The sequence below is a fragment of the Dipodomys spectabilis genome, unplaced genomic scaffold, assembly GCF_019054845.1.
Source record: "Dipodomys spectabilis isolate Male_0828 unplaced genomic scaffold, ASM1905484v1 ptg000197l, whole genome shotgun sequence".
Classification (NCBI taxonomy): domain Eukaryota; kingdom Metazoa; phylum Chordata; class Mammalia; order Rodentia; family Heteromyidae; genus Dipodomys; species Dipodomys spectabilis.
The window spans coordinates 10,097,834-10,122,852 of record NW_024870874.1 but is presented as its reverse complement, the minus strand read 5'-3'; the positions used below and the strand labels follow the sequence as shown (position 1 = coordinate 10,122,852).

The 25,019-nt window shown below is 36.8% G+C and overlaps 1 protein-coding gene across 1 annotated transcript in view; it reads right to left on the bottom strand.

Annotated features, from left to right (window-relative positions):
• The window catches only part of Cped1 (cadherin like and PC-esterase domain containing 1), a 240,246-nt gene that overhangs the window by 201,306 nt on the left and 13,921 nt on the right, over positions 1-25,019 (bottom strand). Inside the window, exon 3 of the mRNA XM_042696039.1 lies at positions 13,339-13,522. Within this exon, the coding sequence (XP_042551973.1) occupies positions 13,339-13,522 (184 nt within the window). The remainder of the gene's footprint in view (positions 1-13,338; positions 13,523-25,019) is intronic.

The following is a 25,019-nucleotide window of genomic DNA, read 5'->3' as shown; positions in this document are numbered from 1 at the left end:
ATTTTAATATTGAGTTTTCGTGTGATAGCAAATATTTGTGCTATTGACAAAAATACTATTTAACTTTTCCAGGGAGAATTTTAACAACATGAATGAAGAGCTTTATGATATATTTTTTATCTTTTCCAGTAATTTTAATTTTAGAAGTCTACGCAAAAGAAATAATTAGGAATGTAGATAAGCTTCATATACAAAACAATATTACTGGTTCCTTATTTACAAAAGCAAAATTTTGTAAGTGTGATGAATAGCTAAGGATGTTGTAGAGATTAATTAAATTAAATTGAACAACAAAAATCAATATAGTCAAGTATGGAGGTACACCTGCAATCACATCTACTCTGGTGGCTGAGTCAGGGAGAATTGGAAATTCATGACTAGATTTTACTAGTGAGATGAACCCCTGTCTCAAGACACGGAGAGAGGGAGGATCACTTGCCAGGCACCAGTGGTTCACGCTTGTAATCCTAGCTACTCAGGAGGCTAAGATCTGAGGATTGTGGTTCAAAGCCAGCCCAGGCAGGAAAGTCCATGAGACTCTTATCTCCAATAAACCACTAGGAAACTAGAAGTGGTGCTGTGGCTCAAGCGGTAGGGTGCTTGCCTTGAGCTGAAGAGTGTAAGGACAGTGCCCAGCCCAGAGTTCAAGCCCCATGACTGACAAAAAAAAAAAATTGTCCTTATTTTTGTTTAATGCTACTTACTATCTTTCAGTAAGTTCAATGTATCCCAAGGTAGTTTAAATTCAATGGCTTCTTGCTATGTTTCAAATGAGATCCTTGGTCTTGACTGTATAGAATTAAACCAACCCTTACCAAACTTTTTCAAATCAACTTATGTAATGAGGTTTTTTTTTAACAATGTATAAGGCTGATTCAGCACTCTGGTCATGCTGATGGATTTTTTATTAACTATCTGAACTAACAAATAGCTTACATCACTCCTGTAAGAGAGTCTGAATATCCATAATAACATATTGCCTAGACAGTGATTTACAACACATAATCCTAGAACCAGACATTATCATTATGCAGACACTTGTTAGATATCCAAATTCTAAAACTACCTCTCATCTTCCTGAGTCAGATCTACTCTGAATCGAGTCCAGCATTCTGTGACTTAACAAGCCTCCCAGACAATCCATATCCTTGCAACTCTGAGAATCACCATCTCAGCTAAAGCACAAAGTACTGTGGTGGAACTTGGCCAAAATCATATTCCTTAGCAAATACTTAGTCAGGGATTCCCTCTGATTTCTGAAAACAGCAACGTATGCCTGTGAAAATTAGAGGTGCAAGTGCTCCTTTCCAGAGATCTCTGTGTTGATCGTACCCCTTAATCATCTGTTTGGTCACTCTGATAAGAAGGTGGAATGTTAAACAAGATTTTTTAAATGCCATGAGTTCTCTGCTCTAAATGGAACATTTTGTTACATAAATGAAGAGAATCCCATATGCCTTTCCTATTTTTTTTCATTAGGGAAAGAACTCAACAGAGTTATTACTTAAAGGTTATTATTAACTTGTCGGTAGACTTCATGCTTCTTGGAAAACTGATTCTTTTTTTTTTTTTGTCTTTTCTTTTTTGGTACTGGGGATCAAACCCAGGATGTTGCACTTGCTAGGCAAGCGCTTTGCCACTGAGCTACATCCCAGCCCGGAAAACTGATTCTTGACTGAATCTGAAACAAGCTTACAGAGAGCCTTCCCCACGGTAGGAATTCTGGTCTTCAGAACAGAACTCTGTTCTTCCTTTGGTTGCTCTGTCATACAGCTACTCCCTATCACTCTCAATTATTTTACTCCCTAAACTTCATGAGAGAAAATAGAACGTGAATGTCTAAAGGAATGATTCAACTATTTTATCAGTTATTTATGAGTTTGTTTTTCCAATCATTTATATTCCCAATAAGCAAGGTACTTATTTGCCCAGATAAAACAAAATAAAATATTCCTTGCTTTATCATTTATAATATAAAAGGAGAGATAAAATGGGTACACAAAAGTAACTGAAAATATTGCACAGAGCAAACTCTAGACCTCAGAGATGTGTAAGTAATACGTGATGAGGCCTCAGGTAACTTATCCTTTGTAATTTGAGGAAAAGCCTTCTGGAAAAATTCATACATTGACTTAGATTTGGGGAATGTCAAAAAGACTTTATATGGTTTGGACATGGTTTGGATATTCTTCATGTTTTATATATTGAAACCAGTGAAGTAAAGGGAGATGGTATGGATGGACAAGAATGAGGTCAGGTCTAATACGTGAGACCCCAATTAGGTTAATTGGTGGCATGTGCATGGAAGGTATTTGGGGACCCCCCCCCCGCCTTGTCTCTCTGCCTTCTTGTTCTGAGATGTGATCTTTCCTCCTGTAAGTAAGTAAGGGACTTATACAAAAGGAAACCTTAGAGAAGAAAAACACGAAACAGCCATGCAAGATAGAAAGTTCTGAAATGTGAAGGGACAAATTCCCACAGTGCTCCATCCTAACTAGAAGCTATTTCTTTTCTGGAAGTAATGTTGCCAAGACTCGTTTATTTCCCCTAAATTCAGATTTCATTTGCTAAGTTCAGTTTGCACATTGAGTCTTTCATTTTCTAAGCATCTGCGCAGTTCAAATGTGTGAACAGGCATGAGAACCTGCATAGCAAGAAAATGAAAGCTCCTGACACCATGGCATGAAAAGCATTGAATGTCACACGAAGAACTATGTGTTTTATTAGGTAGGAAATGAGAGAGAATGTTTTAACAGTGTGTGCTAGCACATGACAGAGACAAAAGCAATTGCAAAACAAGTGGAGCCTGGGCAGAACACAGCCCAGGGCTTGGTGCAGCCATATGTTTCAGTCAAAGGATACAGTGGATCCAAAAATGAGCTTTAGAGCTGGAGAAGGAGAGGGAAAGAGTGTGTCAGAGGAGAAGGACAGCTGTGGCTAGGTCAGGAAGATCACTTCTCTATCATGTATATTCCTTTACAAGCATCTGTATGCTACCTGGAAAAAACTCTTCCCGTAAAACACAGGTTAGGATTCAACATTATTTGGGGACTATAACCTCGGATAAAATTACTGAATTTATACAATACAAAACAGTGTCTTAATTGAGTATAATGATGAGGAAAAATATGACTGAGAAAAATATCTTGAAGACTACACATATTAAGGAAGCAGAGGTCAAGATGGGAGAAGTAAATTAAAGCAGTATTATGAAGTTAAGAGAAGACATCCACTGGTGGCTCATGCCTATAACACTAGCTACTCAGGATGCTGAGCTCTGAGGATCACAGTTAAAAGCCAACCCAGGCAGGAAAGTCCCTGTGAGATTCTTCTCTCCAGTTAAGCACCAGGATATGGGAAGTAGTGCTGTGGCTCAAAGTGGTAGAGCACTAGCTTTGAGCAAAAGAGCTCAGGGACAGTGCCCTGAGCTGGTCTAATGACTAACAAAAATAAAGAACTTAAGAGAGAAAGGATTCATAAGAAAATTTCCAACCCCATAGTTCTTATCCCAATGATTTATGCAATTCATCAAATTTGGGAAACACTATTATTCCTTGGTTAATTTTGAAATGAAAACTACAAGAGATGGGTCAGAATAGGAAGAGTTAGAAATTTCTGTTTCCCAAACTGTGGATTGGATATCCACAAGAGGACATTGTTGGGAGGTGGCAGGTTTAACTAAGGAAGATGAAACTAAAAAGGATGTCTATCTGGGAAAAGTAAGGTCTGAAAAGGGAGAGTACGTTGGAAAGTCTCAGTAGTTTTATAAAATTGAGATTAGAAAATAAAAGCAGTGCAAACAAATCGAGTAGTCTTGATTAGTTAGATGCTTTGGGTTGCCATGCTCCCAAACTCCTTCCAGATTGTGGAAAATGTCAAAATATTTGAAGTAGCTAAATCAGATGCCTCACTAGCGTAATGAGTGCTCTATGCCTCCAGTCCTCTAACTCTCTTCCAGCTAATTCACAAACACTGTCTCTTGAAAGTTCTCATTTAAACAAATTTGTTTTTCTTTCCTGGAGTCTTTCCTCTAAGTATAATAAAACTATTATTTATTTTTGCAAATTACTTCTGCCACTCAAAGTACAGTCTAGTCTGCAGCAAAATCAAACAAATATATCTAATTTGTGTAAATTAAGTTTCTATTTTAAAATATATATGAAGAAAATATTGACTTGAAATAAATTATTAAAACTTCAATGCTGCATCTTCTTTTAAAAATTATAAGAAGAGGAAAATACTTTTAATAAAAAGTTTCAGAGACAGGATCTTCAAAGTAGTATTAAATATTTCCCAGCTTTGGAAAATTCACATGCCCAATCTGGTTTCAATGAAACTTAAAAAGATCAATCAAGCAATTACAAAGAAGCTTGAAGGAGAAATGCTACAGATTTCAGTAAACATCTGGTTGCCATTTTCAACTTTAAGAACAAACCCATTTAAGGAAGCAGTTTAGTTTCTTTGGAGAAAAACAAAAAGAAGGAGACACTGTCTTTTTGTTCTCCACACAGTGGAAGGGTCACTCCAAGATCAACTTTTATAAATAAGAAAGCTTTTTTTTTCTTTCAAATTTAGAGTTAATTGAACCCAAGTCCTTGTAGTATAAACAACTGAGTTAAGGTTGAATAAACATCCCTTGAGCTCCAATGTGCCAATTAAAGAACAAATTCTGTTTGGTTATAAATATATCAGTAATTCCATATGCAGAAAGGAAAATAACAATAAACTTGAACACACAATTACTGAGTGTCATAATAATATAATAAAATAGAATGGTGTAGCATTATAAGTTTTTTGATTCAATTTCTTTTTTTAAGCCTCAGTTTGATTAACTAAAAGTACAGAAGCTCTTCAGATACTACCCAGAGCCTATTACTTGCACAATAAAATATGTTTGTGAAATATGTTCTGGGAGAAACACAAAGCAAATTCACTGTGCTTTTTAAATGTGACCTTTACTCTTTTGTCTTCCTGTTAACTGATTATATAGAAAAATAAAGCCAGGGAAAGCAGCAGGGTGCTGTTGGTGAACTAGAGGAGAAAAGACTAGACTCAAGCTTTCAAATTCCAGTAGAAACATCTGCAATAAATATGTACAAACAGCCAAAGGCGCCACCTCCAAGTCTACCACTAGGCTGATATTTTTGACCCTTTTTTTCCCCTTATCCACTTTCCTGCCCATATAACACCAGAATAAAAGCTAAAACTAAAGAAAAGACTCACAATAACAACAAGGATTAACATTTTCATCTTGCTTTCTCATTGTGGATTTATAAGAGTTAGACTGAATCATGAACTGGAGAGTTGAAGACTTTGATGGTCTCTGATGGTGGTCATTCTCCTCTCTTATGTAGCAACTTTCTCATCTTCATCACAGACTTGTTTCTGTTCCAGTCAGACTTTTGAGTTTTTTAGGCCTTTTTCACTGAGGAACAATCCTGATTGATTGATCCTAGTTATACCTTCTAGAGTGATTAGAAATAAATCTTAGGCTTAAGCAACTCATTCAACAATGAGAATACCAAAACATTGATCCAACTACTTTTAAGGCCTCCCAGAAAGTTGAAATCATCTATTTCCTCTTTATTCGTTCTTTCTATAGTCCTAATTTCTGGTGCTGCTATAAAAATACCCCTTCAAGGATCCATAAATAATCCTGATTCAATGATAAAATATACTCTATGTCAGCCTGTGGAACTACATATTACTTAGACCTTACCCTGGGAGAAGGTTGAAAACTTTTGGAAAATACCTATTCTCTTTTAGGCTGCTGTAACCATTCTGTGAACTAAAACATTGATTTACCTACTAGTACCTGGGTGATATGAAAGTGAGTAATTTGATGGTGTCTCTATATTTGGCTTTAGGGAAGTATACATCATAAAAAAAACCATAGCTCATAAGATATATTTTGTTAAGAAAAAGAAAGGAAAAAGGGTTCCCATAAATTTACCGCTTCACATTGTATTAAGAAAAGAACTACAGAGAATAATGCAGAGGGCAGGGATGAAGTTCTTGACTATTTCCCTTTATTGCTTTCTGTGATCACAAACATCAAAAGCCATCTGCTTACTTCCATGAGTTCTTTATTGAAGAGCATTTTTAGGTAACACTGTGTGTCACATTGTTTATGGAATATTAACCCTTCAGAGAATTCATTGTTACCGCTAAGACACTAGCCCCACAAATCTGTATTTTCTTCCCTGGCTTCTCTGCGTGAGTTTCTGTTATAAGCTTTTCTATGAGCAGCTCATAACACCTACAATTAAGTAGGTTTACAATGGAACTATCAGTCCTTCCCCAAAAGAAACAAGTCACGTAACATAGGAAATATGATAAAGGAACTTTGGAAGAAAAAAAAGGTGTAATTCTGAGCAATATCCACAGGATGTGTAAGTCCCTACAGTCTAGAATCAGATGATGCTTAAAATACCATTCTGACACACTACTATACTTATATTTACATTTATTTTACTTTTAAGAGATGATTTGTACATGAATACAGCATCATTTTAAAGCTATACATGAATAAAAGGCTTATGCACTAAATTTTAATATAAATTTTCTGAAACTTTTAAGTGATAGACAGGCATGATCCCTGGCCTTGCAGATTGTTTTTGCTCTGAGGTTTTGCTAATGCAATGATCCTGGAGTGTGTTTGTCATTATTTCAGGAGTGTTTGCAGGCCAAACCATTTCGTAAGAACATGTACATTGAAAGAGACTAATTTAAAAACACGTATCAATTTTTTTAACTCCACAGTAACACTCAGCACAGGTCCCTTATGCTACTTCCTGTTTTAACTATACCTCCTGTAGAGGAATGCCATCTCCTTGTTGTGACTCATTCATGACGGCAGTAACACCATTACTGCCCGTTAGTAAGATGCTCACTGTATGCTATTGCGTGCTCTGAAGACCAAAAAAATTTAGCCTTTGAGAGGTTAAGTAGTTTGTCCAAGGTCCAGCAACTATTAAAAGTTTAAAGGGCCAACACTAGTTACTCCAACCTATTGCTATAAGGTGTATAATTTTTAATTACTATCATTCACTACTTCCCCTAGAAAGTCATTATGGTGACTGAACTATTTCTGCTTATGTGCAATTTAAATCTCAACTTCCTTGAACAATTTTAAATATAAATAGAGAAAATATGTTTTCTATTACAAAGGTTAAGATTAATCTGTAATAGATGTTTGATTCCATACAAATATCAGAAACAGCTTTTCCAGTAGCCACTACAAATAAATCGTCAAAATAAGACTGAATTTCAAGTGATAAAGAAATAGGTTGGACAATTTTAAAGGGGCAAGTGAATGTAAATAAAAATATAGGAGGACCAAAATACATTAATCAAGGAATAAAATAGTTTTTTTCCTTTTAGTAACATTAAGTGGTGATCTGTATCTTTCAGTCCATTAACTATAACTTGTAATAGTGTTTTCTAAGAGCACATTTGGATAAATTACAGGGTCATTACTAGAGGAAAAAGGCTGTGAAGAAACATTTAAAATACCATTCACCAGCATACAATATGTCAAGTTTAATATCAATAAAAACACTGATAAACACTGTTCATCATAGTGTTAACTGGTGTTAACTAGAAATCTCTTCACTATTTGAAGAATGGTATGTCCCAGCTTGGGTTGGAGTTGGTTTTGGGAACCAAGACAGAACATCTTCTTTGTTTACAATGTAAATATTGTCCTATATCTTGATCTACTGCATTACTTAATGCTGTCCACTTAATACCCCTTTTGTAAATGTTGTTTAAAATTCACTACTTAGGCATTTGGGAAGTTGAGGGGAGGAATGTAACTCTGCCTTCTTCCTGAGAGGAAAAGTCTATTTTTTTTCCTGTTGTTGCCCTAAGGTACATGGAGGCTCAATGCCAAAACTAAGGCTAAATTATGCTAACTTAGAGGATGATCTTTCCAGAGAATCCTAATTTTATACCTCCATCTTGGTAATTTTCATATTATATATTTATTGCAAGCCATCAGATTCTTTTTTTTTTTGGGAGGGGGGGTCCGGTCATGGGGCCTGAACTCTGGGTCTGGGCGCTGTCCCTCAGCTTGTCAGCTCAAGGCTAGCACTCTACCACTTGAGCCACAGCGCCATTGCCAGCTTTTTTCTTTTTGCTTATGTGGTGCTGAGGAATTGAACCCAGGGCCCCAGGCATGCAAGGCAAGCGCTCTACCACTGAGCCACCTTCCCAGCCCCATCAGACTCTTTTTGAATGGGATTTAGAATATGTATAGAAATTAAACAACTCAAACCTATGATATGGGACAAGTTTATATACAGTTAGTCTAGCTATCAGAGATAGAAGACATTTTTAACAGGCCCAGTACTACAAATACTTATGGCTTATGTTGCAATTAATCAAATTTGTTGTAGGAAAAAGCCAGCCAAATATAATATGAAAATTAATAAATATACATATGCTACAAAAAAACTTTATAAAAATAAGTAGTGAGTTAGATTTGGCTAGAGAATTACAATTTGCCAATTCTGGCAAGAAAATTAGTAAGATGTTTCACTTTTTTGTATTCCTTTAAAATATGTAAATCCTCGAAGTCATGGAAATAAGAGTAATTTTAAACCATTATTGTGACTCCAGTTCTGCAGCTTTGCTTGCAGGTTTGCATTTTGTTGCTCACATGGATTATAATACTCAGAATCTGAAAGTACAAGAAGTATTTGAAAGTTGAAAAACATGTTCTCTTCTTCAATTATACATACATAACTCTAATCCAATGATAAAGTCAACCCCGAGTCAGCATCCTTTGGACCACATATCACGTGGATTTCACTCTGAAGATTAAGTTTACCACTTTTGAAAAGCATTCTATTCTTTTTCAGGCCATGATACACTGAAATTCCAACTTAATAAATAGCACATACATGGTAAGAAAGAGAATAACTGGTTGGTGAATTATAGATTCTCACAAATTGAAGGACATAAGATGTATTTTTCCCAAATCAAGGGATTGGACAACCATAAAAGTATGTTTTTATTCTATGGCATCATGTAGACTTAACTGCTCTCAAAATCTACTTACGGATGCTATAGTGATTTTAAACACATGCATACTTAAACATTAAGTAGTGTAATGTATGATAACAAGCAAGCTCTTAAATAATTTTATTTCTAGAATTAATCCTCAAAATTATGAATCCTTAGCAATATTATATCCCTTAGAATAGTGGGGTTTCAAATTACATGCATAAGTGCCACCTGTGTCTTTTTTTCACATATAAAATTCCAGGCCCTATTCCCAGACTACTAAACAAGAGAAAATGTTGGCTTGACTTTGCTTTGTTGCCTCCAGAACTTTGATTGGGTTGGAGAAAGTAGTTAAATCCATACTATGAGCTATTCTGAGGAAACTATCCTACAAAATTCAAAGACTGGGGTGGGATGGTTAGGGGTAGGATGGGTAAGAATGTTGAAAGGACTGACATTGATCAAGATGCACTATATTCACAAACTGCTTCATTAAATGAAAATTTCTTTGTACAACTACTTCAACATATTACCTAATGAATACAATTATTTTTTAAGGATACATTGTACACAGAACTTGACTTCTAGAATTGAAACTTCTTTGTACAACTTAATAAATTAAATAAATACTTCAATAAAGCATTAAAAATGAAAATATCACTACTGCTTTTAACAGGGAAGTAAGACTCAGAGGACTAAAGCTACTTAAGATCATATATGCATAATCCCAATCCCAATCCCTGTCCCAATAGATCAGCCTTTATTACAACCACAGTATGGAATTACAGAGGGAAATACATAGTATTACATTCCTTTAGAAACTGATACAGCCAGAGTTTTACAAAAATGTAGTAGGAAATAAAAACACAACATTCCAAAGTTATTCTATCAGTAAAGACTACATTTAATAGTAGAATATTGTTGTCTGTCTGGCCTGTGGTCCTTTTCATTTTCACTAATATTTATTCTTTTCTGTCCTAAAACTGTTTATTTTCAATATCTTCAAGCTGAGAAAGGCCACTGCTACACTAAATGATGGTGCAAAGATGTCAGCTGAAGTGACTAAGGTCAAGTCGTGAGTAGAAAAGAAAGCAGGGAATGGCTGGGTACACAAAGGAAAATATACTTTTTGTTCATATTGCAATATCCATGAAAGCATTTTATGAACAGATCAACCCTGAACCTCATTAGAATAAGAGGGAGTACCTACTTGATTTTTAATGTAATATTACCAAACTACAGATTAGCAAACAGCAGAATCTGCAGTCATAAAAATGAAAAGTATGTGGAATAGGTTGTCATAGATTCTGAATCATGTCTACTCTTGGGACTGCTTACCTAGGGAGATTAAGTTTAAGCATGCTCATAGAATTATTACACTGTTGGTATACACAGTATGATAACCAAGAGTGCATTTACGATAATAAAGCAAAACAAATTCTCTAAGACTCACATTGCTAGGAAGGATTGCTTTTCTTTTTGTACTATGTGCCTCAATACAAACATAATTTGTAGATTAAATTGGTGACCATGAAAAATAAGCTATAATTTTCTTTATCATAAATAATCAAATTTCATATTAGAATCACAGAAATGTTTTATTTTATGCCTTGGCTGCACATAGTGACAACTCCAAAATCAGTTTCCATACTTATGAATTAGTGAAAGGGCTACCCATTCTTGAGGCACATCTAGGAGCAGTACTGTATGAAACTGCACAAAGAAAACCAAGAAAGAGTTAAGGAGAAGACATTTAAAGTTGTGGGAAAAGGGCACCATGTCAGTGTTTACACTGACAAATGTTGGTGACACCTTGTAGTTATCGTCTGCTATCTGTCCAGCAGCTCCTTGGCTGCCATGTTCTACTGCCTTCTGGCTGTCTTTGCACTTCTTGATATTTGGAAGTTGTGAAGTAATCCTCTATGTTCTTTCTTCCTTTTTTTTTTTTAACTGACCTAAAGATTTCAAGGGGGAGAGGAGATGTAATCCATCTGTGTTACAGCTGGAGAAAATTGAAAATGGAGAGTGAATTGATGTTGAAATGCAGACACAGCTCACATTATATATCTACAGCAACTCAGGGGCAGCTGGGAGAAGGCCAGAGACAGCAGGAATGTTAGACATGGTAGCATGTCATCAAGGCTACTTGCTCACACAGAACACCCTCACATGGCAGCATGTGGCAGTAAAACAATCCATCACCCCACTCATTGGTGGGAGTAAACCTCTAGTGAGAGGATAGCCCACTCTTTTCTCTAAACCAATAGCTATGGTAATGAATGGGTTTTATATAATACTTTTCATAGATATTCAAAAGCTTCAGATTTACCCTCTTAATATTGGAACCAATTCCACAAAGGTATGATGTTTGCAAAGTGTGTTTTCAACTCTCATTAGTATTCCAGAGCTTACATATTCCTGTCTATGTTTCTCATTTGATTCTAGAATATCAGTGCTTTCATTCTACTCCTGAAGGGACAGACCCAGTATATAATATTCAGAAGCTTGAGTGCCCTCAGGGTCCATACTCTATGCAGACTGACATTCTTCCTTCTCCTCCAAATATATCCTTTGGGGTTCTAATCCTTCAAAACTTTGGTAGAAAAGGTGCTTTCTGACAAAGTAGACCACCCTTCTCCAGGCCTTCTCAGAAACACTCTTCTAACTCTTCCACCAGCATAAGCCATCAAGAGTTACCTAACTAAAAAAGCAGCATCATAGTTATGACAAAGTTATAACAAGAAAATAATTTGCAGCCTGGCACGGGTGGCTCACGTCTGTAATACGAGCTCCTCAGGAGACTGAGATCTGAGGATCACGGTTCAAAGCCAGCCTGGGCAGGAAAGTCCATGAGACTCTTACCTCTAATAAACCACTAGAAAACCGGAAGTGGCGCTGTGGCCTTGAGCTGAAGAGCACAGGGATAGTGCCCAAGCCCAGAGTTCAAGCCCCATGAACAACAACAAAAAAAGAAAGAAAAGGAAAGGAAAGGAAAGAAAAGAAAAGAATTTGCCACCAGGGTTTGACTACTCTCTCCCTAAGGAAACTATCTTAAAGATCAGTAGTTCATTCAAAAATGTTCCCTTCCCTTTTAATAAGTAGAAAAATAAACACACAGTCAGCCCTTTATATCAACTGCTTCTATATCCACAGGTTCAACCGGAGATTGAAAATATTTTTCAAATACTGTATCAATGCAGACTTTTTCTCGTCCTTTATTCCATAAATAACACAACATGAATCTATCATATAGTATCTGCATTAAATTAGGTATTATAATTGTAGGTATTGTACTTTATTAAATTAATTGTAGGTATTGTTCTTAAAATATATAGGGAATATAGGATACTATGCTATTTTATACATCAGATGAGAATACCTGTGAATTATGGTATGAACCTACAGGGATTCCTAGACTCAATTCCCTCCAGATATTGAGGAGAAGTCTTCTGTACATCATTGTAGCATCTATGATGACAGCTCTGTGCAGGATAACGGGAGAGCCAAGAACCACCAAGGGAAAAAGAGGAAGAACACAGAAAAGAAATTGGGACATGAGTCTTCCCCTCTTCCCCAGCAGCAGATACATAATAGTTGACTTCAGCTTTTAAAGCTTCAGTTTCTTCTTCTGAAATCTGGACAGGATTGGTATTTCTTAATCACTCAGTGGGCTAGAGTAAGTGTTACATAAAGTCATGGGTACAGATTTCAGCATGGTATCTATCCCATAGCCAGCTCTTCAAGAAACATTTGCTGCCATTGTTTTTCTCCCTGTATCTCTCACTATCTACTCAGTTTTAATTTCAAATGACTTTTTAAAAAACTTGTCTCTTATTTTTCTCTTCAAATGATAGAAATAAAAGTACTCAAGGAATAATGGCATGTATAATAAATATCCTTACTTCTTTTATATTTAGAGCCATCTGTGAATCACATTTAAGCCAGCTTCTCAATTTCCAGCAAATTCTACCAGCAGTCAAATGAAGTAGCAATTTCCTTAAAATATGAAGCAGTTTGATGTTAGGCAGAATATGTATTCAGGCTCATAAACATAAACATTTTTAATGTAGCACTTAAATATGAACTGAGCAACTCCAAAATGCTACGCAAATATAAACAAAAAATAATAATTTCAGGAATAAAGAAGTCTAGCTAAAGAAAAGTTGTGACAAAATTTAAAGTTACATTTTTTCTATGATATGAGAAAACTGATCATTTATAAAAAATTTATTTTTGTGAAATTGTTTTAGAGGGAAAGAGCAGCCCATGCTTGAAATCATTTACATGAGATTTCAAGTGACTTTGATAATTGCTTCTTATTATTCTGACCTTGTTCTAGCAGCCCCAGTTCTGGATCAGCACCAAGCTTTTCTTCAGTGATGACAACTGTGTAGCCATGCTGCGCAAGAACTTTCTGGTATAGCTCCAGTGCCATTTTTCTATAAGAAGGAGGCTTGTAGAGGATGGCCCTTCTGCCATCATGGCCAAAGTGTGCCTCAATTAATTTTTCAATCTAAGAAAAGAAAGAAGACATAAAAATTCAGGATGGAAAAAAAGTCATACATGTTCTTGAAGGTCATTAGTCATGAAAAATCATGAGCCAATTACAGAAGTTATTCTTTATTTTTTTTCCTAGAAATGAAAGACAAATTCACTGAAAGACTGAAGAAAAAAACAAAAACAATCTCATATGTAAGAGCTGAATTGTTCTGTTACTGAAAAAATTTTAAAAACGTAGGCCAATAAGTATAGAGTTCTTTAGGAAAAAAACAACATCGCAAGATACACAGAGTTCAACTGTAACTGAAAACATAAATTAATAGCAATGACTGTCATCCCTATTGTGCTTTTATAAAAGAATTCCAGCTTCATCATCTTTAATAGCTATTTTATTTACATGAGGTAGAAGATACAACTCAGAGAGGATGGTTTTCATGTTGAAATGACATGGTCAAGAATAAATAGGAAAAAAAAGAATAAATAGAGCTGAGTGTGGTGGTTTGTAATCCTAGCTAATTGGGAGGCATAGATTGAGAAGATTGCGAATAAATTTCTACATAAGCCAGCCTAGCTAGAAATTTAGACACTATTTAAAATATAACAAAAGCCAACTGGCTCAAGTGATAAAGCACCTACACATATATCTCATATAGAAAGTATGAGCTTTTTTTTTTTTTTTGGTCAGTCGTGGGGTTTGAACTCTGGGCTTGGGCACTGTCCCCGCGCTCTTCAGCTCAAGGCAAGCGCTCTAGCACTTGAGCCACAGCACCACTTCTGGTTTTCTAGTGGTTTATTGGGGATAGTCTCAGGGACTTTGCTGCCTGGGCTGGCTTTGAACCACGATCCTCAGATCTCAGCCTCCTGAGCAGCTAGGATTACAGGTGTGAGCCACCGGCACCCAGCTTGAAAGTATGAGCCTTGAGTTCAACAACTACTACTACTAAAATAGGTCAGGAGAGAATATTGCTAAGAGGCAGTCTAGGAGCTCTTTAGAGATATACAATGAAGTTCTTTTTCTTAATTATTATATAGCAAAACTCAAATGTATCTCAGTGAGGCAGATGTGTCATCAAGTGTGAGAAAAGAAGAGCTATTTAAGTGTAATAATTCTAATTCTTCCTATTGCAGCTTATGGCTGTTGTTCAACTCTGGTTCATTCCAAAATTTTCAAATACTCTTTTGACAGTTTTTTTTCTGAAGTATGTATTTTCTTTAGCATTTATGAAAGGATATTGCATTTCTTCCTCAGGTAGCTCCCTAAAACACAGACCTGCAATGCTTATACATCTGTCATGTCTGTCGCAGTGCACAATATGCAACCATACTTAACAAAAGAAGATATTTATTAAATTAACACACTGTAGTGTTCTATCAGAATCTTTGAAAGAAAGTATGGAAATGAGAAGAAATGGATTTGGAGGCCAATCCTTTGAGGGAAGCAACTATATCTAATTGTTTGTTGCATTTGAACTATTTGCCATTTGAAAGTATAGAGTTTAGCCTACTGAGTACAAGAGGACTCAAAACTTGAGGACCAGAATTGGATTGTCCCTCACCACAAGCACTGTTTGTGTCATCTTTGATAATATCTTCCTAATGAGAGTATTAGTTACACTTGAGAGTCAATATTTGCAAAGTGCTTTGAACACATAGAAAGTGTCAGGTATGTGTATTTTTTATATATAATAATATATTATAAAGAAGAGTGAGTTGAAGAAAGTTTCTAAGTTGAGCCCTCCTCGTTACATGCTAAGAAGTACTTATTTTGTGTATTATGACTGTAACAGAAAGGACTAGCACACTAGCTAATCAAACTATCTGTCCATGGTACTTTAGGAAAGCATGTTTGATTAGATATTTTCCTATGTTAATGAATATTATGTTATACTGAGGATGAAACCATTTAAACTGAAGATTTTCACCTGCAAGTTGGGACTTGATTCTCTACCAGTGTCATTAATTGTAATGATAAACCTATAAGGAGTGTTTGACAGGGACCATAAGTTGATCCTCTGAGAACCAAGTAGTCCTTACAGGCCAAAGTAAACAAACAGGCGTCTAGGTGAAAGGGAAAGACAGATGCTTCCAAATATATCAGTGTTACTCAAGCAAATCACATAGCATCCGCATTTCCCGTCTCACATTGTGTTCTTGCATAATTACAGGATGGACTTCTCTGTTACTGCTGGAATTTCACAGGAATTTCACGCAACTTTAATTTTAATTTTAGAAGATATTACCACTCTTTGTCTCCAAGCAGGATCAACTTAAGCAAGAGCTTGTAACTTCTACTAGTTTATCTTCTATTAAGCAATTTCTAAATAAAGTATACTTCCTGGCAATGTTTTGTAAATAACCTTTGTAACTTGATCTGAAGTTGTAGGTCACCTCTTCAGACTATAGAGAATTAATAGGAAATGAGGTTGTCAGTAAAAATAAAAAAGTTGTATTATCCTGTAATTCAAACTGTTCTTGTCCTCGTAATATTTATAACACACTGTATCAGCAGAATGGCTCAATACCAAAGGGCAAGAACAGTTTTAGCTGGTCTGATGACAGGTGCACACACTGCATAAGTGCAATAAAAACTATGTGAACAATTATGTCAACCACACCAGCAAATGAGGGATTACCAAATGTGAATAGCAGTGCTTTGGAAAATAAGAGCTTGTGATTTGGTCCTGGCATTTTGAAGACATATTTTAGTAGAAGAATGAATTTGCCCACTGGCCATCAATGCACTTTAACTTGAGTTGTACAACCCAGATGACCACAATTCAAAAAACAAGGGGGGCTTATGATCTCTCAAGTCTCTTCTTGAGAGATTTGCAATATACTTTATTTCTTTTCTTTCTTTCTTTTTTTTTTTTTTTTGTCGGTCATGGGACTTGAACTCCGGGACTGGGCGCTGTCCCTCAACTCTTCAGCTCAAGGCTAGCGCTCTACCACTTGAGCCACAGAGCCACTTCCAGGTTTCTAATGGTTTATTGGAGATTAGAGTCTCACAGACTTTCCTGCACAGGCTGGCTTTGAATCGTGATCCTCAGATCTCAACCTCCTGGGTAGCTAGGATTACAAGCATGAGCCACCAGCGCCCGGCTGCAATATGCTTTCGCAGAAACCACTTTGATAAACTATGTGAAAGGTGTTTTATAACTGCACATTTTACTTGTATTTGGAGACCTTCAAAATCTGAAAACCTAATTGCCTTAGATAAAGTAGAGAACAGAATATTACAAATAATCTACTGAGAGGTTTGATGTAGCAATGTAGGATAAAACTAGAGAAGGATTGGGAATTCCAAATCTAGACTTGAATTGTGTCTCTGTCACTTCATGCTTCATCTACTGGGGCAGGTTTTCTGTTGCGTATAGAGGGAGGAACAAATCTTACCTTGTGAGGTTGCACATACATACAGCACAGTGCTATACCAATAAATGATGCTAAATGTCTGAGTCAAGTTGCATAATAATATTATATTGGAGTTCTCTATATTAGAAATTCTATGAGCCTTTCAACTATCATGGTTTGGTGTTTGTCATGAATAACATTTTTGCAATAAATTATATATTTCCATATAACCAATATATGTTTACCTCTATAAGAGTCATATTTTAATGCAGAAATATTTATCTGTTTATTATTTATATTATGTTCATTGCCTGAGTCCCTACATAAGAATGTCATCTAAATGGAAATACATATATAGTATGTTGTGTTCACTTTTGTTTTCTCCTACCCAAGAACAGCAATTGACATTAGAAAGAAAAAATATTTCTGATTAATGAAATCATACATTTTATTCATCAAACCATACAATTTTTGTTATGACACTCACATGAAATATTTGCAATAGGAAGTGGTTAAGATTTGTACCAGGGAATTTGTTTCTATATACTTATGACTTATAGTAAGTATGACATAATAGAGTTAAATATTCTAACAAAATAATTAACATGTAGTAAAATATTGAATAAAAATAACATTATCAAAATACTATATTTTTAGTTAGCAATAGTGTTGAAAAGTCTCCACCTGGCCTGCCCACAAAACCAAGAAATAAAACTAAAGTATTATAGGGATGAAAAATAAAATATGTTTTTTCCATACAACAGAAAGGATTTTGGTGGATTTATTGAGGTAGCTATATATTTATGATAGCTTTTGATGCTCAAATACAAATCACAAAGTGGACTTCAGTTGTGTGTCATAGATGACTAAAAGGTAATTTGCCTTCCTGGTCCAGACTTTTGGCATTTAAAAAATATTACAGGATATATCTTGGTGAATTATGCTTTAATTTTTCTACTATGAGAATAAAATACAGATTCTTTTCTCCATTGGTGAAATGTACACTTATTTTAGGGAAGGCAGGAAATAAAATAAAGGAGGTTTTTTAGGATTCATGCCATACACTTTTTAATTAATATTTGTCTTATAATTGCAAGACACTTTTGTACCTACTCAGTTCTGGATATGCAACAGAGCCTCTTCAGAGGATCCTTACCTAAATGAAGCATCAGTGAGCCCTGGTTTGTGTCTTAAGTTGATTCTGGTCAAATTCAAACCCATCGTAGAATAGCCAAACATATCCCTCAACTACTTACTGTTTGTTACTAAGCATTTTCTGACTGTGGCACTCCTAAACTATATATTGGGGATATTTAAGCTTTCAGTGTCCAACATTAGACAAGTCTGATAATCTGTGAAATAATAGAGAAGAAAAAGCAATGAAGATTCAATGTTATATTAGCTTTAAGCTGCTGTACCAAATATGTAAGGGGAACAAGAGGAAAAGTTTATTTTGACTCATGGTTTTAGAAGATTTTGTCCAATATAATTTGCCCCCACTCCTTTTAGAACTGTGGTAAGGCAGAACCTCATGATGGAAACATGTAAGATAGCTAATCAACATATCTCATGATGACAAAGATTCCGAGGTGGTGGGCAGTGAGAAGCGTACCCAGACAGGCTGGGGACAAGATATAGCCGTGAAGGACCTATTCCCTCCAACGAAATCCCACTTCCTAAGATTCTGTCACCTCCTAGTAACTCATCAATTAAGTAATCAATTGATGAGATCAAAGCTCTCTCTCATGCTCCAAACACCTTCCCAAAGCCACACTAAACACTGCTACGTCAGCATCAGAGACTAAGTCCGACCTTTTATAGCCAGACCAAAAGAAAGACCAAAACTATCCCTAACAGAGCTGTGACAAAGCAATACCCATTCAAAGCAACACTGCCAAAAGCCATCATCACTGATCTCTCAACCTTCACAAGACTAATTACGTATTATTCATTAAAAGTCTGCCTCTCCTAATGTTTGGTTTCAAAATGGCCTAGACTTTTGTGCTCTGTCCATGTACATGCAGCTACTTCCAGGATCTAAATAAGAGGACATACATGCATGAAGGAATAAATGAATAGATGGAAAAATGTGAATTCACTATCTATAAACACACTCATGTTCTTACTTTTTTTTTGCTTACTATTGGGTGCAAAAAATACTCTAAAAAATTCTCAACAGAGGCTTTACATCTACATTTCAGTCCACAAAATCTTCATGATCTCTCATCACCAATAACTGTCTCCTCTAATTCATTTCAACTGCTCATTCCAGTAACAACTTGGACTTTGTGATTGTCCACACAGCCCTTCCTCTAAAGTTATGAAATGAAATCATCTATTGCCAGACCATACTCATTAGTTTCTATCCTATCTCATTTATACCACTAATCATGCCCCCCTAATCTTCAATGTCTGCTTGACTCCTTTCCTGCAGCTTAGTGTCTGTGGTCCACACTTTGGTCTCATTCTTCAGATCCATTGCAGCGATGTTCCATTGCACTTGCATCAGATTCTCAAAGCAAAACAGCAGACATCGAGGAGCTGGGAACCCCCAGGAAACAAATAGAATGGGTCTCTGCCCTCAACAGAGCAAACAATTCAACACAGAAAGTGTACATGAGCAGTGGATTATAACAATTATGCAAAGGTGGGGATATTGTGAGGTAGAGAATGCTATAAAAGCACTGATTTGGGAGACCTGAGGAAGACCTTGTTCTATATTTCGGGGCTGGGGATACAGAGAGTTGCCTTTGGCGTAACCAGTTTGAGAAAGTTCAGTTGAATTTGACCGCAGGTTCCAGACTCTCATACTCTATGCTGCTCTGTTCAGTTCTCTCATACTCTCAATATGGAGACAAACCTTCCCATTCTGCAGCAATTTCTCCATATAACCCTGCTTCTCCCTTTATAGAGGTAGCCAACAGACTAGACAGAAACACACAGACTTACTCCTCAAATCAGACAAAGGCATGTACAAGACACAGAGTACCAAAATCAAATATAGTGGCAACAGGGGATAAATCAAAGGGGGAAAAATTGAAAGAAAAAAGAAATAACATTTCCATAAGGGAAAAAATCCAGTCCTTCTCTGAATTACAGCTAATCTCTTGTTCCACACTGTCCCTCCTCCCAGCTACCCAGTTGCCTTTCACCCCAAGTCTGTCCTTGCCTCTACATCCCTGATATCAATCCCTTTTAGCACCTCATTCCACATCCCTAGTCTCTCTCTTTCCTTCTCCCTCCCTCTGTTTCTCTTTCTCTCTCCATCTTCTGACTCTCATCATGCATTTATTCATTAATTTGCCTCTATTATATTGTAACTCATCCAATAGGGGGGATATAACAATGAAGGATCTGATCCAAGCTCCAGTCTTCCCTGAATTGCTGCTCAGCAGGAGAAGCAATAAACAATTGATTAAATCATGTAACTTCTTATGGTGATATTGATTATGATCTGTTAAAGAATGACTTAAGAAGGAGATCTTTTGGATGGCATAGTGCCATTGCTTTTCTGTAATGTGAATGTTGTTTACAGAAAGAGAGAGATGGGCCGGAAAGAAGGAAGGAAAGAAGGAGGAAAGAAGGAAGAAACAAAAAAAAGAGAGAGAAAGAAAAAGATGGAAACAGAAATTAAATCATGTGGTCCTGAAAGTCAACACCATGGGCTTTGTTGTTGTTGTTGTTGTTGTTTTGAGTGACAAATATAGTCAGGCATGATAAGAAAAAAACTGGCAATGATATTATTGTTTTGTCATTTATGAGGCTTGAACTCAGGGCCTGGGCACAGTCCCTGAGCTTTTTCCACTCAAGGATAGTGCTCTACCACTTTGAGCCACAGCACCATTTCCTGTTTTCTAGTGGTTAACTGGAGATAAGTGTCTCAAAGACTTTCCTGCCTATGCTGGCTTCAAACAGTCATCCTCAGATCTCAGCCTCTTGAGTAGCTAGAATTATGGGCAAGAGCCACTGGCACCCAGCATGATAAATTTTTTTACTTATTTATTATTATTATTATTATTTTGTAGCTAGGAAAAGGCAACTTTAGTGGCTAATCAAGAATATAAAAGTTGAGTACGTTTATGTTGGTCTTTACGGGTAGGCCCAACTTTGATTCCTTTTACTAAAAATCACAACATAGCAGGGAAGAGGGACGTGAGCAAACCTTGTGAACCCCAGCAAATGTAGTTGTGTCCATGAGCTGCTCATCTTAGAAAGATGAGAAGCAGGCCAACCCTCACACACAGCATAGATCTTAAAGTCTAAGAGACATTTAAAAAAAACAAAACAAAGCAAATCCCGGTCCAGCTGTGGCTGGTGGCTCCCTCCATGTCCATTCTCATTCAGATGGCCGCCTTCTTCTACCAATAGGAAGGGATTTGTCCCCTCTCTTCTCTGTTTCTCCCCAATTGCCCTTGTTCTCTCTTTTTTAGCTATGTTTAAACTCATATAAAGCATGTTTTTCAACCTCTTCTCCAGGCTTTCCCTCCCACTAGCTCAAGACTTTTTGCCTTGGAATACCACCCACGACGCACAGCTGGGGACCATCAGTTTACTATTTACTGGAACTTTCCAGACATAACAAAGACCCAGCTGAGATGATATAAACACAAGAATAGCTGGGAGATAGTCTCCCTGATAGCTTCGTTCAAGATACATATTTTTTTTTTAAGGCTAAGGGAACCTGAAATGAAGGAGACGGAACAGAAGAACATGCTTAGCTTTTTGGGTTTTTTTTTTTTTCTTCTTCACTTTTGAAGCTACTCTATTTTGGAACAAACGAAAACCGTTCCTTAGTGTCTCTTTCTAGTTTCTCCTCCTTCCTTCTGCCTTGCTCTTTCTTGGCTACATGCTTGTCCCTTCCCTGCCCCTCTCTACCCCACACACTCATGTACAGCTTAACCGGAGGAAGAAGTCGCTGTCTTTGCCACCAGAAGCCCCCAGTCACATTCAGAGACCTACTGACTCCAGCTGACTCTCCCCTTTGTCTTTCCTGCCTACCCCAGTGCCAGTCCTGGTTACAGAGCATCATCCATCATGAAAGAAATATGGGACTGACAATCTGCTCTTATGAAATAACCGAGCACAAGGAGAGACCTTGTTCCTTTGAATCATATAAAACTAATAGCAAGTATCTGCCCACTGATGGCCTAAACAATGAGTCAATTCAGCAATTCAGCCTTAAAATAGTAAGTCTATACAAAGGGAATGTAACAGGAAAGAAAGAGCATCAGGGCCATTAGCACACTAATCTCAATACCTAAGCAGGCATGCAATGGGCCCATCATTTTCATAGATGCCTGACACTTTCAATCTGAGTTGGAGGCATTTCCAGAAACACCCCAAGGTTATCTGAATTTCAAGTCTCCCTCTCTATGCTGTTCTCCATTCATTATTAAATAATACTCTATAAGCACTAAGGGATGTATGACACTTTCCTCATCTACAAAGAAGCACCATCACCTCTCATTTTGTGGGTCAGACTCATGCAAGAATCAAAAAAAGACTCAAACTGTTTATGTAAGAGCCTCTAAGAATATATAGTCTCTTACAAAGATAAGCCTTATTAAACAAGCATCTCCTGAAGAGGTTACAAGATTAAAGAACCTCTTGATGGTAAAAAAAAAAAAAGGCCAATTATTTTTTTAAACCTCAAAATTATCAAACATACTTCCTGTTTATGACTTAGAATGTGTGGTCACCATTGTCTAGTCTTGGCACCTTCCCAGAGTAATTGCCTATTCAATTCCTGAGTTCCTCACTGAATATTCCTTCTCTTCCTTTCACATTCTCAACTACAGAGCTTGCTACTCAGCTTCCCATCAGCCTTCCTGCTCCTGACCCCAACTGTCCTTCCAGCACTACTGTCCTCGCTCAGGTCATCTCTGCAGTGGGTCATCAAGGGAGAATATGTGGCTGCTGTCCCGGAGTCACTTTCTGGCATCAGAGCACAAATGTTCTACCCTGGGCAGAGGCCAGCCGAAGGAAACACCTGCCGGATATAAGGTAGAATTCAGGCACTGAGTTGGGGATTAAGAGATTCACTATCCCCTGTCTATCCAGCCGCCACTTTTATACTCCCTGGGAGAGAAGGATAGGTTTCTCGGCTCACTTTACCTTTTTAATGGAATCAGTCCCCATGTGGATTACATCTCTCACTTCTGTCTTGGCATTCAAATCTCTACACCCATCAGTCCAACTGGATTTTCCCTAGAACTCCAGGTGGTTAAAGATAGATGGTAACCATACTCTAGGCAGCTCAAGGCTATCGAGGTCAACTCTAGTTCTTGTTGACTGCCAAATTACAGGACACAGGCACACTGCAAACCCAGAGAAAAAGTCTTATTCAGGAATCAAAATATTAAGAATAATGGGGGAAAGTGTATTAAATATTCCAATCACTACGCTCCATGTAGGAGGGATTAGCCAAGTTTGCTGGAGCACCTAGGTATGTCTTGCTACTCATTCTGTGTTCTTGGTTATTCTAAAGAAACGCACGGCTGTTCACCATACAGCCTCCTTATCTAGTCTTTTTAGTTTGTTAGCCACTACCAATATACAACTTTAGCTCTCCTTGGAGATAACCTTTGGTAATGTTTTTCCCAGCTGGACTGAGTTCTATGACCCCTTCTTCCTCTTCCCCTCTGAAAGTCCCACCCAGCTTTGCTTGCTCCTGCTTCCATTGCCAGAAGCTGTTCTATCACATCGACAAAAATTCCTCAAAAGATTAGTTCTAGAGCTCCCCATTCATTCTTAAATGCTTAAGTATTATGGCCAACTTCATGTTCCTAAATCAAAACTTGGCAGGCAATGTCAATATGCAGTAATACCAGAATATAAACACTTGTTATCTAACACTGATATCAGATTTTTAAATTCCTAAACTCTTAATCCTTTCATTAAAGGAGAGATTGTATTGCACCATAGCTTTTGGCTTTCTTCTGTGACTGGCCAGAGGAGTAGGGGGCGGGGGGGGGGGGGGGGGGGGGGGGGGGGGGGGGGATCGAGTTAATTCTTAAAGAGTATAACAAAAACCACTTAATCTAGATTACTTTAGCCTTCTCAATAAAGCATTAGATGAGTCCATCACTTAAATGGCAGAAAACTAACATGGGGAGGTAAAGTTATGGAAAGCACAAAATAATTCAGTGTTGATGACCACCACTGGGAATTCTATGTTGTGTTCACTACATGAACATGTACTAGATCCCATTCATCCATTCATTTGACATGGTATGTGTTAGAAATCGTGTGAGCTTCATCTGTGCCCTAATTCACTTGTCAGTAATTTATATGAATTTTTGTTTTAATTTCTTTTCAGAGTGTAGTTGTCTTATTACAAATGCTTTTAGACTTTACTAAGACTTGTCCTTAAGATCATATTCACAGGATCATGTATACATCTTTGGGACTTGTAACATACTCCCATTTTTATTGCAGAAAAGAAGTCTTCTTATGAAATGCTATAATAGGAGATCATTCTAGTTGCACCAGTTTATGCATGCGAAAGAACACATTTCATATGTGCGCTTTATATCTCTCCAACAAATAAAATTTCTTTAAAGCAAAGGAAGTATTCTTTTAACATCCTTTGCAAGAAACATAGAAAACATACCTCTTTTGCCATTATCTTTATTCACTTCTCCATAAACAAAAGTATTTTTGTTCCAAATTTATCTGCTTTAAATAGCCAATGTAGTTCAAAACAAAAACTTGGAAAAATAGGCTTACCCTGTACAGTGCGGAGTTTCAGGCGTGTTTAAAAAATAGTTCTTGAAGTTCTAATAAGTGAAAGAATGAAGGGAAACTCATTGGAAAACACTTCTGTCTCCTGAATGTCTCCAGTAGGAAACACACTGCTCCAGATGAAAGTAAACTTTTCTCACTGATGCTTTGTGAAGGTCAATAAGTTTCTTTACAGCTGCAGAAAAGTTAATTTCCTGTTCCATTTTTTTCTGGCACTTTGGCTAAATTAATTCTAGATCTCTACTAGGGAAAAAGCAGATTTAAGGCTGAAACTATTGGAATGTTATTATACTTCCTATTGCTTGTTAAAGAAACAGTGAAACATCAGAAGGAAACTCAATTACGACAGCACAATTTTAGACTTCTACTGAAATATATTCTATTGAAATGTAACTTTATAACCTGACATCTGTATG